Raw genomic sequence first — 14,002 nt, 5'->3', positions numbered from 1 at the left:
AGAGTTGTGATGACGGTTGCACAACTCTGCAAATATACTAAAATATACAATTTAAAAGGGTATATTATCAGGCTTCCCTGGTGGTGCAGTGGTTAATAATCTGCCCGCCAATGCAGGGGACTAGGGTTCGAGCCCTGGTCCGGGAAGATCTCACATGCTGAGGGGCAACTAAGCCTGTGAACCACAACTACTGAGCCTGTGCTCTAGAGCCCGTGAGCCACAACTACTGAGCCTGCGTGCCACAACTACTGAAGCCCATGTGCCTAGAGCCCGTGGTCTGCAACAAGAGAAGCCCGCACACCGCAACAAAGAGTGGCCCCCACTCGCCATGACTAGAGAAAGCCCGTGCACAGCAATGAAGACCCAACTCAGCCAAAAATAAAATAAATTAATTTTTTAAAATAATAAAAGGGTATATTATTGTATATTATATATTATATTATTGTATATTAAACATATACAATTTAAAAGGGTAAATTTCATGGTATGTGAATTATATCCTGATAAAACTATTATTTTAAAAAGGAGGGCTTCCCTGGTGGTGCAGTGCTTGGGAGTCCGCCTGCCGATGCAGGGGACACAGGTTCGTGCCCCGGTCTGGGAGGATCCCGCGAGCCGCGCAGCAGCTGGGCCCATGGGCCATGGTTGCTGGGCCTGTGCTCCGTGGCGGGAGGGGCCGTGACAGTGAGAGGCCCGCGTGCTGCAAAAGAAAAAACAAACCAAAAAAAACAGTAAAAAGGAAGGAAAGGGTGGGAGGGAGGGAGACGCAAGAGGGAAGAGATATGGGGATATATGTATATGTATAGCTGATTCGCTTTGTTATACAGCAGAAACTAACACACCACTGTAAAACAATTATACTCCAATAAAGATGTTCAAAAAAAATAAATAAATAAAAACAAAAAAATAAATAAAAAGGAGGGAAACGATAATACATTAAAAGTCCTCAGAACAATACCTGCCTCCTGGTATTGCTATTAATACTAACTCTTACACTTCTTTTCGACTCTTACTCTTACTTTTTTCTCAATAAAAAAGACGAGACCATTTCACTCAGTATCACCAAAAATTAGTAGCAGTCATTCCACCGCAATTGCATAAGATGGACTCTTGGGTAGATTTTAACCATGACTGCCCCTTCTTGAAGGTGGCATCCCAACCTGACCTCTAAAAGCAGTGGATGTGAGGTCCTTTGGAGATCAAAGAGCATTTCATATTAGAAAAGTTCTAAGAAAACCATCTAGTTCATCCTCCTCATTTTACAGATGAGGAAACTGAAGCCCAGAGAAGGGAGAGCAGCTTAGTGACTTGCTCAAGGTCACCCAAGTAGTTAACGACAAAACCATGACAGGACCAGGCCTCCCAAGGCTTCCCTCACCCCCAGCACAGCCACGCTCTTCACTGGAGGCATTTCTTAAAAGGTCAAGGCACGGACCTGCTGACCACCGACCACTTTCATTTCCCCATGTATTTCTCAAGCCATAACACAAAACAAAGAAATGAATAGAAGTTAATAGTATCTAATAAAGCCAAAACTAAAGGAAGCAATGAAAGGTGAAGGGAGAAAGGAAGAAAATACATTTTGCCTATTAATAAATTATAATTATTTGAGTCATGAAGTGTCCCTTACTTATAGCAGCCCTCATGGCAAACACCTGGATCCTGCTGACCAAGTATAGTTCATTTGCTGTCTAAAGTGGGGAGCAGCAAACTTCAGAGGGGCCGGCTGTGAGCTTCCTTGTTTTCTTTTCCTGCCTCTAAATTGTCTTTAATTTTATCTCCAGAATCTTTTGTTAAATACATGAGCTAACTAAAGCAAAAAGAATTGTCACAATCACTGTGACAAATCAAAGACTAAAACAATCACCCTCTCTAGGATGCTGAGCGCTCATGGGGAGCGGGGTGCAGGGAGAAGGGCTTGGGAGCAGGACTCAGCTCAGCTGTGGCATGAAAGGGGTCTGTGAGAGCCCACTCTCACGAGGGATTAGAAGAAAACGGTGGGGACACAGCCACAGGGGCTCTGGTTGCCTCCTTAAGTATCAAAATAATCTGGTTCTGTTTTTGTTTTTGCAGTTTGTTGATTTTGCAGTTGAGCCAATTTTTTCAGAGATTTGTCCTTTACTTGTGATTATTTAAAACTACAAAGGCAAATTTAAAATCAATAAAGCCATAAAAGGATGAGAAAAAGGAAAATGTTTTAAATATGAAATGCATTTTCTAATGAAAAAAACTTGAACATTTCTTAAAATTAAAATACAGAATATCTCTTTGAGGCCTGGGCATTAGATATTTCTAGAATCTGGGAATGCAGAGTCAGAAACTTAGAGACCAGCTAGCTGGTGTCACCACCATAGGCCAGGTGGTGAAGAGTGCCGGGCCTTGGGTAGAATTTCCCCTCTCCTGCCTTCTGGCTCCACCAAGACAGTTGCTTTATATGAGTTGTGGGGAAATGCCCTGGCCTCACCCTCCTAAAATGAAAACACAATTTGCATTCAATCTACAAGGACTGATGGGTGGCCTCCTTGCCTCCCGAGATCCCTCTGAGAAGCCCCCTCTCTACAGCTCTGAGCTCCAGCCTTCCTGAACTCCACGCAGCTCCCTGGAAATGCTCTGCTTCTGCTCGCCTCTTAATCTTGAACTGGCGAAATCCCATTCATCCTCAGGCCTTAGCATAGGGGTCACTTCCTCCAAGAAGCCTTCTTGGACTCCCACCTTCCTTCCACCACCACCAAGCTGGGGTTAGGTGCATCATGTCTTTATGGCCCTGTGTGCCCCACCCCATGGGTAACTCTGCACACCATATTACAACAGCCTATTTTCTTGTCCCTCTCCCTCCTTAGACTATAAGGCCATGATGACCCAAACCATACTTGCATTGTTCATTTACCATTGTAAACCCAGTGCCCACCCCAGAGTCTGGCACATAGTAATATTTGATAAGTGAGAGAGAAAAAGGATATTTCCAAGAGGTAGTGAAATACCATAGACAATTTGGTATTCTAACCACAACACACATTCTAACCATAACACTTGTGGGATTTCAGTTTTCTCATATGTAAGATGAGGCTAAAATACCCACTTCAAAGGGAATTTAAGGAAATTATAAACAACCCTTTATGTCACAGTGCTCAGACAACAGAGGCCAGCATTGGTAGCTGAGAGTTGACCCTCCAGCAAGGGACACTAAACTTTTACAATCATGCCTCCACTGGTAGGAGAGTTTCAATGCACCTATCTCATTCTCTGGCCTGCTCCCACCCAGCTAGTGACCCAGTATACACTTACAACTATATGACATTACATTTTCCAAACCATGGAGACAGCAAAAAAGATCAGTGGTTGTCAGGCGTCTGGGGGAAGGGGGGGGGGATGAATAGGTGGCGCAAAGGGGATTTTTAGGGCAGTGAAACTATTCTGTATGATACGTAATGGTAGACACATGCCAGTATACATTTGTCAAAACCCATAGAATGTACAACACAAAGAGTGAACCTTAATGTAAACTCTGGACTTTAGTTGATAATGTATCAATATTGACTCATCAGTTGTAACAGATGTCCCCCATTAAAGCAAAATATTAATAATAGGAGAAACTGAGGATGTGGTGAGGGATAAAAGAGAACTCTGTACTTTCTGCTCAGTTTTTCTGTAGACCAAAAAAAAAGAAAGTCTAGTAATTAAAAAAAAAAAGTTGAGCAAGGTCAGGGCTCAGCCTTTGGCCACGCCCAGTGCCCAGGTCCATACCTTGTTGAAGAGCTTGTTGTGTAACGCTGTGGGTGCCTTCCTCACGACCTTGGTGAAAGCCGCCAAGGTGCAGAAGCCCATGCAGACTGCGAACAGGACGCTGAGGCCATACACCAATTGGCAAAAGGGCAGCTGAGGATTGTCCAATACGTCACCTGGGTCTGCAGTGGTCCTATTGCTCTCTTGACTGCTATCGGTCTTCAAGAAAGGACAGGGGGTGTGGTATGATAAGAAATATGCTTAGGAGATACACCAGAAATACATCTACGCGTGGAACAACTCCTACAGAACACCTACTGAACGCTGGCAGAAGACCTCAGACCTCCCAAAAGGCAAGGAACCCCCCACGTACCTGGTTAGGGCAAAAGAAAAAACTAAACAGAGACAAAAGGATAGGGACGGGTCCTGCACCAGCGGGAGAGAGCTGTGAAGGAGGAAAAGTGTCCACACACTAGGAAGCCCCTTCGCGGGTGGAGACTTCGGGAGGCGGAGTGGGGGAGCTTGGGAGCCGCGGAGGAGAGCACAGCAACAGGGGTGCGGAGGGCAAAGCGGACAGATTCCAGCGCAGAGGATCGGGCCGACCGGCACTCACCAGCCGAGAGGCTTGTCTGCTCGCCCGCCGGGGCGGGCGGGACTGGGAGCTGAGGCTCCGGCTTTTGTCGGAGCGCCGGGAGAGGACTGAGGTTGGCGGCGTGAACACAGCCTGCAGGGCGTTGGTGCGCCGCGGCTGGCCGGGAGAGAGTCCGGGGAGGGGTCTGGACCTGCCGAAGAGGCAAGAGACTTTTACGTCCCTCTTTGTTTCCTGGTGCACGAGGAGAGGGGATTAAGAACGCTGCTTGAGAGAGCTCCAGGGACGGGCGCGAGTCGCGGCTAAGAGTGCGGAGCCCAGAGACGGACATGGGACGCTAAGGCCGCTGCTGCCGCCGCCAGGAGGCCTGTGTGCGAACACAGGTCACTAGCCACACGCCCTTCCGGGGAGCCTGTGCAGCCCGCCACTGCCAGGGTCCCGGGATCCAGGGACGGCTCCCCGGGAGAGCGCACGGCGCGCCTCAGGCTGCAGCGTCACGCCGGCCTTTGCCGCTGCAGGCCCGCCCCGCACTCCGTGACCCTCCCTACCCCCCGGCCTGGGTGAACCAGAGCCTCCGAATCAGCGGCTCCTTTAACCTCGTCCTGTCTGAGCAAAGAACAGACGCCCTCCGGCGACCTACACGCACAGGCGGGGCCAAATCCAAAGCTGAGCCCCTGGGAACTGTCAGAACAAAGAAGAGAAAGGGAAATCTCTCCCAGCAGCCTCAGAAGCAGCGGATTAAAGCTCCACAATCAACTTGATATACCCTGCATCTGTGGAATACCTGAATAGACAACGAATCATCCCAAATTAAGGAGCCCTGTGGATGAAAGGCTCTTGGTGCTGCAGCCAGGACTCAGTGCTGTGCCTCTGAGGTGGGAGAGCCAACTTCAGGACACTGGTCCACAAGAGGCCTCCCAGCTGCACATAATATCAAACAGCAAAAATCTCCGAGAGATCTCCATCTCAACGCCAGCACCCAGCTTCACTCAACGACCAGCAAGCTACAGTGCTGGACATCCTATGCCAAACAACTAGCAAGACAGGAGCACAACCCCACCCATTAGCAGAGAGGCTGCCCAAATCATAGTAAGTCTACAGACACCCCAAAACACACCACCAGACGTGGACCTGCCCACCAGAAAGACAAGATCCAGCCTCATCCACCAGAACACAAGCACTAGTACCCTCCACCAGGAAGCCTACACAACCCACTGAACCAACCTTAGCCACTGGGGACAGACACAAAAAACAACAAGAACTACGAACCTTCAGCCTGCAAAAAAGGAGACCCCAAACACAGTAAGATAAGCAAAATGAAAAGACAGAAAAACACACAGCAGATGAAGGAGCAAGATAAAAACCCACCAGACCTAACAAATGAAGAGGAAATAGGCAGTCTACCTGAAAAAGAATTCAGAATAATGATAGTAAGGTTGATCCGAAATCTTGGAGATAGAATGGACAATAGAATGGACAAATTGCAAGAATCAGTTAACAAGGACCTAGAAGAACTAAAGATGAAGCAAGCAACGATGAACAACACAATAAATGAAATTAAAAGTACTCTAGATGGGATCAATAGCAGAATAACTGAGGCAGAAGAACGGATAAGTGACCTGGAAGATAAAATAGTGGAAATAACTACTGCAGAGCAGAATAAAGAAAAAAGAATGAAAAGAACTGAGGACAGTCTCAGAGACCTCTGGGACAACATTAAACGCACCAACATTCGAATTATAGGGGTTCCAGAAGAAGAAGAGAAAAAGAAAGGGACTCAGAAAATATTTGAAGAGATTATAGTTGAAAACTTCCCTAATATGGGAAAAGAAATCGTTAATCAAGTCCAGGAAGCACAGAGAGTCCCATACAGGATAAATCCAAGGAGAAATACGCCAAGACACATATTAATCAAATTGTCAAAAATTAAATACAAAGAAAACATATTAAAAGCAGCAAGGGAAAAACAACAAATAACACACAAGGGAATCCCCATAAGGTTAACAGCTGATCTTTCAGCAGAAACTCTGCAAGCCAGAAGGGAGTGGCAGGACATATTGAAAGTGTTGAAGGAGAAAAACCTGCAACCAAGATTACTCTACCCAGCAAGGATCTCATTCAGATTTGATGGAGAAATTAAAACCTTTACAGACAAGCAAAAGCTGAGAGAGTTCAGCACCACCAAACCAGCTCTACAACAACTGCTAAAGGAACTTCTCTAGGCAAGAAACACAAAAGAAGGAAAGGACCTACAATAACGAACCCAAAACCATTAAGAAAATGGGAATAGGAACACACATATCGATAATTACCTTAAATGTAAATGGACTAAATGCTCCCACCAAAAGACACAGATTGGCTGAATGGATACAAAAACAAGACCCATATATTTGCTGTCTACAAGAGACCCACTTCAGACCTAGAGACACATACAGGCTGAAAGTAAGGGGATGGAAAAAGGTATTTCATGCAAATGGAAACCAAAAGAAAGCTGGAGTAGCAATTCTCATATCAGACAAAATAGACTTTAAAACAAAGACTATTAGAAGAGACAAAGAGGACAGTACATAATGATCAAGGGATCGATCCAAGAGGAAGATATAACAATTGTAAATATTTATGCACCCAACATAGGTGCACCTCAATACATAAGGCAAATACTGACAACCATAAAAGGGGAAATCGACAGTAACACACTCATAGTAGGGGACTTTAACACCCCACTTTCACCAATGGACAGATCATCCAAAATGAAAATAAATAAGGAAACACAAGCTTTAAATGATACATTAAACGAGATGGAGTTAATTGATATTTATAGGACATTCCATCCAAAAACAACAGAATACACATTTTTCTCAAGTGCTCATGGAACATTCTCCAGGATAGATCATATCTTGGGTCACAAATCAAGCCTTGGTAAATTTAAGAAAATTGAAATTGTATCAAGTATCTTTTCTGACCACAACGCCATGAGACTAGATATCAATTACAGGAAAAGATCTGTAAAAAATACAAACACATGGAGGCTAAACAATACACTACTTAATAATGAAGTGATCACTGAAGAAATCAAAGAGGAAATCAAAAAATACCTAGAAACAAATGACAATGGAGACACAACGACCCAAAACCTGTGGGATGCAGCAAAAGCAGTTCTAAGGGGGAAGTTTATAGCAATACAAGCCCACCTTAAGAAGCAGGAAACATCTTGAATAAACAACCTAACCTTGCACCTCAAGCAATTAGAGAAAGAAGAACAAGAAAACCCCAAAGCTAGCAGAAGGAAAGAAATCATAAAAATCAGATCAGAAATAAATGAAAAAGAAATGAAGGAAACAATAGCAAAGATCAATAAAACTAAAAGCTGGTTCTTTGAGAAGATAAACAAAATAGATAAACCACTAGCCAGACTCATTAAGAAAAAAAGGGAGAAGACTCAAATCAATAGAATTAGAAATGAAAAAGGAGAGGTAACAACTGACACTGCAGAAATAAAGAGATCATGAGAGATTACTACAAGCAACTCTATGCCAATAAAATGGACAATCTGGAAGAAATGGACAAATTCTTAGAAATGCACAACCTGCCAAGACTGAATCAGGAAGAAATAGAAAATATGAACAGACCAATCACAAGCACTGAAATTGAAACTGTGATTAAAAACCTTCCAACAAAGAAAAGCCCAGGACCAGATGGCTTCACAGGCGAATTCTATCAAACATTTAGAGAAGAGCTAACACCTATCCTTCTCAAACTCTTCCAAAATATAGCAGAGGGAGGAACACTCCCAAACTCCTTCTACGAGGCCACCGTCACCTTGATACCAAAACCAGACAAGGATGTCACAAAGAAAGAAAACTACAGGCCAATATCACTGATGAACATAGATGCAAAAATCCTCAACAAAATACTAGCAAATAGAATCCAACAGCACATTAAAAGGATCATACACCATGATCAAGTGGGGTTTATTCCAGGAATGCAAGGATTCTTCAATATACGCAAATCTATCAATGTGATAAACCATATTAACAAACTGAAGGAGAAAAACCATATGATCATCTCAATAGATGCAGAGAAAGCTTTTGACAAAATTCAACACCCATTTATGATAAAAACCCTGCAGAAAGTAGGCATAGAGGGAACTTTCCTCAACATAATAAAGGCCATATATGACAAGCCCACAGCAAACATCATCCTCAATGGTGAAAAACTGAAAGCATTTCCACTAAGATCAGGAAAAAGACAAGGTTGCCCACTCTCACCACTCTTATTCAACATAGTTTTGGAAGTTTTAGCCACAGCAATCAGAGAAGAAAAGGAAATAAAAGGAATCCAAATCGGAAAAGAAGAAGTAAAGCTGTCACTGTTTGCAGATGACATGATCCTATACATAGAGAACCCTAAAGATGCTACCAGAAAACTACTAGAGCTAATCAATGAATTTGGTAAAGTGGCAGGATACAAAATTAATGCACAGAAATCTCTGGCATTCCTATATACTAATGATGAAAAATCTGAAAGTGAAATCAAGAAAACACTCCCATTTACCATTGCAACAAAAAGAATAAAATATCTAGAAATAAACCTACCTAAGGAGACAAAAGATCTGTATGCAGAAAATTATAAGACACTGATGAAAGAAATTAAAGATGATACAAATAGATGGAGAGATATACCATGTTCTTGGATTGGAAGAATCAACATTGTGAAAATGACTCTACTACCGAAAGCAATCTATAGATTCAATGCAATCCCTATCAAACTACCACTGGCATTTTTCACAGAACTAGAACAAAAAATTTTGCAATTTGTATGGAAACACAAAAGACCCCGAATAGCCAAAGCAATCTTGAGAACGAAAGAAGGAACTGGAGGAATCAGGCTCCCAGACTTCAGACTATACTACAAAGCTACAGTTATCAAAACGGTATGGTACTGGCACAAAAACAGAAAGATAGATCAATGGAACAGGATAGAAAGCCCAGAGATAAACCCACGCACATATGGTCACCTTATCTTTGACAAAGGAGGCAGAAATGTACCGTGGAGAAAGGACAGCCTATTCAATAAGTGGTGCTGGGAAAACTGGACAGCTACATGTAAAAGTATGAAGTTAGATCACTCCCTAACACCATACACAAAAATAAGCTCAAAATGGATTAAAGACCTAAATGTAAGGCCAGAAACTATCAAATTCTTAGAGGAAAACATAGGCAGAACACTCTATGACATAAATCACAGCAAGATTCTTTCTGACCCACCTCCTAGAGTAATGGAAATAAAAACAAGAGTAAACAAATGGGACCTAATGAAACTTAAAAGCTTTTGCGCAGCAAAGGAAACCATAAAGAGACCAAAAGACAACCCTCAGAATGGGAGAAAGTATTTGCAAATGAAGCAACTGACAAAGGATTGATCTCCAAAATTTATAAGCAGCTCATGCAGCTTAATAACAAAAAAACAAACAACCCAATCCAAAAATGGGCAGAAGACCTAAATAGACATTTCTCCAAAGAAGATATACAGACTGCCAACAAACACATGAAAGAATGCTCAACATCACTAATCATGAGAGAAATGCAAATCAAAACTACAATGAGATATCATCTCACACCAGTCAGAATGGCTATCATCAAAAAATCTAGAAACAATAAATGCTGGAGAGGGTGTGGAGAAAAGGGAACCCTCTTACACTGTTGGTGGGAATGTAAATTGATACAGCCACTGTGGAGAACAGTATGGAGGTTCCTTAAAAAGCTACAAATAGAACTACCATATGACCCAGCAATCCCACTACTGGGCATATACCCTGAGAAAACCATAATTCAAAAAGAGTCATGTACCAAAATGTTCATTGCAGCTCTATTTACAATAGCCCAGAGATGGAAACAACCTAAGTGTCCATCATCGGATGAATGGATAAAGAAGATGTGGCACATATATACAATGGAATATTACTCAGCCATAAAAAGAGACGAAATTGAGCTATTTGTAATGAGGTGGATAGACCTAGAGTCTGTCATACAGAGTGAAGTAAGTCAGAAAGAGAGAGACAAATACCGTATGCTAACACATATATATGGAATTTAAAAAAAAAAATGTCATGAAAAACCTAGGGGTGAAACAGGAATAAAGACACAGACTTACTAGAGAATGGACTTGAGGCTATGGGGAGGGGGAAGTGTAAACGGTGACAAAGCGATAAAGAGGCATGGACATATATACACTACCAAACGTAAGGTAGATAGCTAGTGGGAAGCAGCCGCATAGCACAGGGAGATCAGCTTGGTGCTTTGTGACCGCCTGGAGGGGTGGGATAGGGAGGGTGGGAGGGAGGGAGACGCAAGCGGAAAGAGATATGGGAATATATGTATATATATAACTGATTCATTTTGTTGTGAAGCTGAAACTAACATACCATTGTAAAGCAATTATACTCCAATAAAGATGTTTAAAAAAAAAAAAAGAAATATGCTTAGGCTTTGTCCCCAATTCCTGGCACAGAGCTCCTAAAACACTTGCAATTTCCTAAGTGATGGGGGTGCTCAGAGCATCATTTGTGGTAGTATTTGGCCTTTGACTCTGGTTCCTGACACAAGCGCTTCTAAGACCTTTGGGGTCTCTGGAGCAATAAGAGAGTCTTTTGTAGCTAATCGGATGACTAGTGGATGGGGGCCCCTAAATAGCTTCAGGATTGGGGCTGGTCACCAGAAAGACCAAGCCATGACTCCAAGCTTGGAACTTTCAGCTCCGCCCCCATCCTCTGGGAAGTGGGGAGAGCCTGGAAATTGAGTTAATAATCGATCATGCCTACCTGTTGAAGCCACCATAAAAATCCCTAAAGCACGGGGCTCGGAGAGCTTCCAGCTTGGTGAACACATCCATGTGCCAGAAGGTCCCGCGCTTTGGACCCTTCTGGACCCCACCCTATGTACATTTTCATCTGGCTGTGCATCTGTATCCTTTATTATATCCCTTAGTTTAAAAACTGGTTAAAATATTTCCCTAAGTTCTGTGAGCCATTCTAGCAAATTAGCACACCCAAAGAGGCAGTCATGGGAATCCCCAATTTACAGCTGATTCATCAGAAGTACAGAAAGTCAGACTTGTGATTGGCACCTGAAATGGGAGCAGTCTTGTGGAACTGAGCCCTTAACCTGTGGGGTCTGTGCTAACTCCAGGTAAGTAGAGTCAGAATTGAATTGAATTGTAGTACACCCAGCTAGTGTCCAGAGAGTTGGAGAACGGGTTGATGTTGGGAAAAACCTGCACAGTGGGTATCAGAAACATTGTGTGTGAATAGAGGAAAACTGTGAGTTTTCTTTTTTAGAGGGTCAGACCATCTGAGTCCAGGGTGAAATTCAGCAGGGAGGAAAATCCTTCTTCCTGGGGCTACCTAAGACTCAGTAGCTGGTAGAAGATGAAACTATACATTACAACCTCCCTGCTCAGCGCTGTTGCTTTTCCCTTCTCCTTCCCCACTGCCCTGCCCTGGACTAAGCCCTCATTTTCTGTCCCCTGGACCACTACAACAGCAGTCTCCCTGCCTCTAGCTCTTGCCTCCACTCTATCTCCCACTCCACCCTGACTGCTCTAAACTCAACCCCACAACCTTTAGGACTTCTATTCATCCCTCTCTCAATGCATCTTTGTCCCAAGGCAGCCTGCTGTCTAATGTGGCCTCTTTTCTTCTGTCAGGGTAGAAAATGGTTGATAAATTCCTTCACTCTGTGGTGTTAGAAATCTGTGCTAGAGGATCATCTAGCATCACCTCTGCCCCCTTCCACACCCTCCACTGCAATTCGGGGGAGAGCTCGGGAACTCGGTTTGCCAGACTCCGTGCGAGCAAGGTCTGAGGTTAGATTCTGCCAAGGAGAGACACTCACAGGAAATCTAAAGGTTCAAAGAGGAGAAGCCATCACATGCTAGTGGCAACTGTGGACAGGTGCGTGGGACATGGAGTTCGGCCAGTGGTTTGCAGGCACCCTTCCAAGGATCAACCCCCTCAGTGCTGCCTGCTTCTGAGACCACTGGAACCTGCTTCCCCTCCCCCCTCCAGCCCTTCCAATGGCTGTGTAGCCTCTAATTTGTATATTAAATCTTTGGAAGCTCTAAATATTTCAAGTGGCTCCTGCTTTCCTGATCAAACTGTGTCTGACAAATGACTCAAAAGTTAACCAAATAGAGCATTTGAAAAACATGGCCTGGATTCGAAGCACAGAGTTCAAGGCACCTTCACGTCTCAGGGCAGCCTCCTTAGCCTCTCTAAGCACTGTTTCTGCAAATGTAAAATGCGAACAGTGACACCGACCTCAGAATGAGCTGGGAAGGTTAATGAGTTAACGTGGCACATAATGGCTGAGAGCCGCAGAACCCTCAACACGGAACAACTCTGTGCGAACTCCTGCACTAAAAGACTTGACCAGATTCTAGCATGGCTTCTAGAGGAAAAGGCGTGTCGCTCAGAGGATCCCAGCTCCCCCCACCTTCATTAAAATGCCTCTGCCAGGAAAATTTACTGTTTCTTCCAGCCCGGACCTGATGACAGGCCCCTGATCTCCCTTCCTCAGAGCACTTACTAAGAAGGGCTCACAGCTGTGACTATGTATCTCCTGCAACTCAGAAGCATCTCTCTTAAGGACCTGAGAACCATTCCTTTGAAATGTAATCATCAGAAAGGACAGAGCCTCTGTCTCCCAGTCTCTGTGGGAGGATAGACAGCTTGCTGGCTACAGACACAGCTGGCCTAATCACACTGACACTCACCAGCCTTTTGTACTTTTTCACTTCTCTGACCCAACTGAGCCCCCGCTTTCCCTTCTCCATCATTCTCCCTTTAAAATGCCCAAATCACCTCTGTGCAAACCAGACTGGAGCTCAGCTCTTTCCTCGCCATCAGGAGTAACAGATAAAACCTATTTTCCCTTCTCTAACTAATGTCTGGCCATGTCCATCTTGGGCGTGGCCTCCCAGCCCCCCAAAGGGGAGTACAGAAGCTTATTTTAAATAACGCAGAGCAAGAAGGCAAGAGAGCTGCCAAAGGAAAGTCACCCAGGCAGACTGTAAAGCAATCTTGGGAGCTGTTTGGGGACAGAAACCTCTTGGTTTTGTCCCTATGAGACTGCATAGGTGACCACATGTTCTGTGAACATAGGAGGCCAGACCGGGAGGGAGCCCCAGAGTTCTGGCTCCCAGAGTTTCCCTCTAAAGCTCCTTTCATCAACACCACAAGGGCAGGCACTGGGCTTGCCATGGGCTTCCCTAACCCGTGCCCACAGGGCCCCAAGGAATAAGAAGCCCCCCACTCCAACCAAGCCCACAGAAATGCACCCCACCCCCACCATGGCACTCACCCCTGAGCCCTGCTCCAGCCAATAGCTCAGCCACCACAAGTTGAACATTGTTGAAGAAGGCCGTCACCACCAGGAGGAAGAAAACCATGGCAGAGACCAGGTAACCTGGGGAGGGAGAGAAAGGTGACACACAGGTGCCAGAAGAAGGTGCACAGCCATCCCAGGCACTTGGATCTCCCTCAGACACCTTAGAGGACTGGAAAGAGCTGGGCTACAAGGTTAGAAAGCCCTGGGTTCAAATCCTGGCTCTACTACTTACAAGCTATGAGAGCCTGGGAGAGGGAACAAATGTCAGTGACATTCCACTCCCCTACATATAAGATGGTGATGG

General features: G+C 44.4%; 1 protein-coding gene and 1 pseudogene across 2 annotated transcripts in view; both read right to left on the bottom strand.

Annotated features, from left to right (window-relative positions):
* LOC307178433 (ATP-binding cassette sub-family C member 12-like) overlaps window positions 1-14,002 on the bottom strand; it is a 154,783-nt pseudogene that overhangs the window by 101,289 nt on the left and 39,492 nt on the right. The window lies entirely within an intron of this gene.
* Window positions 1-14,002, bottom strand: part of LOC307179084 (ATP-binding cassette sub-family C member 11-like) — a gene marked incomplete at its 5' end in the record, with an annotated part of 36,060 nt that overhangs the window by 16,127 nt on the left and 5,931 nt on the right. The window contains 3 exon segments of the mRNA XM_079907854.1: window positions 1,631-1,691; window positions 3,745-3,830; window positions 13,672-13,776. Coding sequence (XP_079763980.1) covers window positions 1,631-1,691; window positions 3,745-3,830; window positions 13,672-13,776 — 252 coding nt within the window.

The sequence above is a fragment of the Stenella coeruleoalba genome (genome assembly GCF_951394435.1).
Source record: "Stenella coeruleoalba genome assembly, chromosome: 20".
Classification (NCBI taxonomy): domain Eukaryota; kingdom Metazoa; phylum Chordata; class Mammalia; order Artiodactyla; family Delphinidae; genus Stenella; species Stenella coeruleoalba.
The sequence above is the reverse complement of the archived record's forward strand: the minus strand, read 5'-3'. Positions and strand labels throughout refer to the sequence as shown.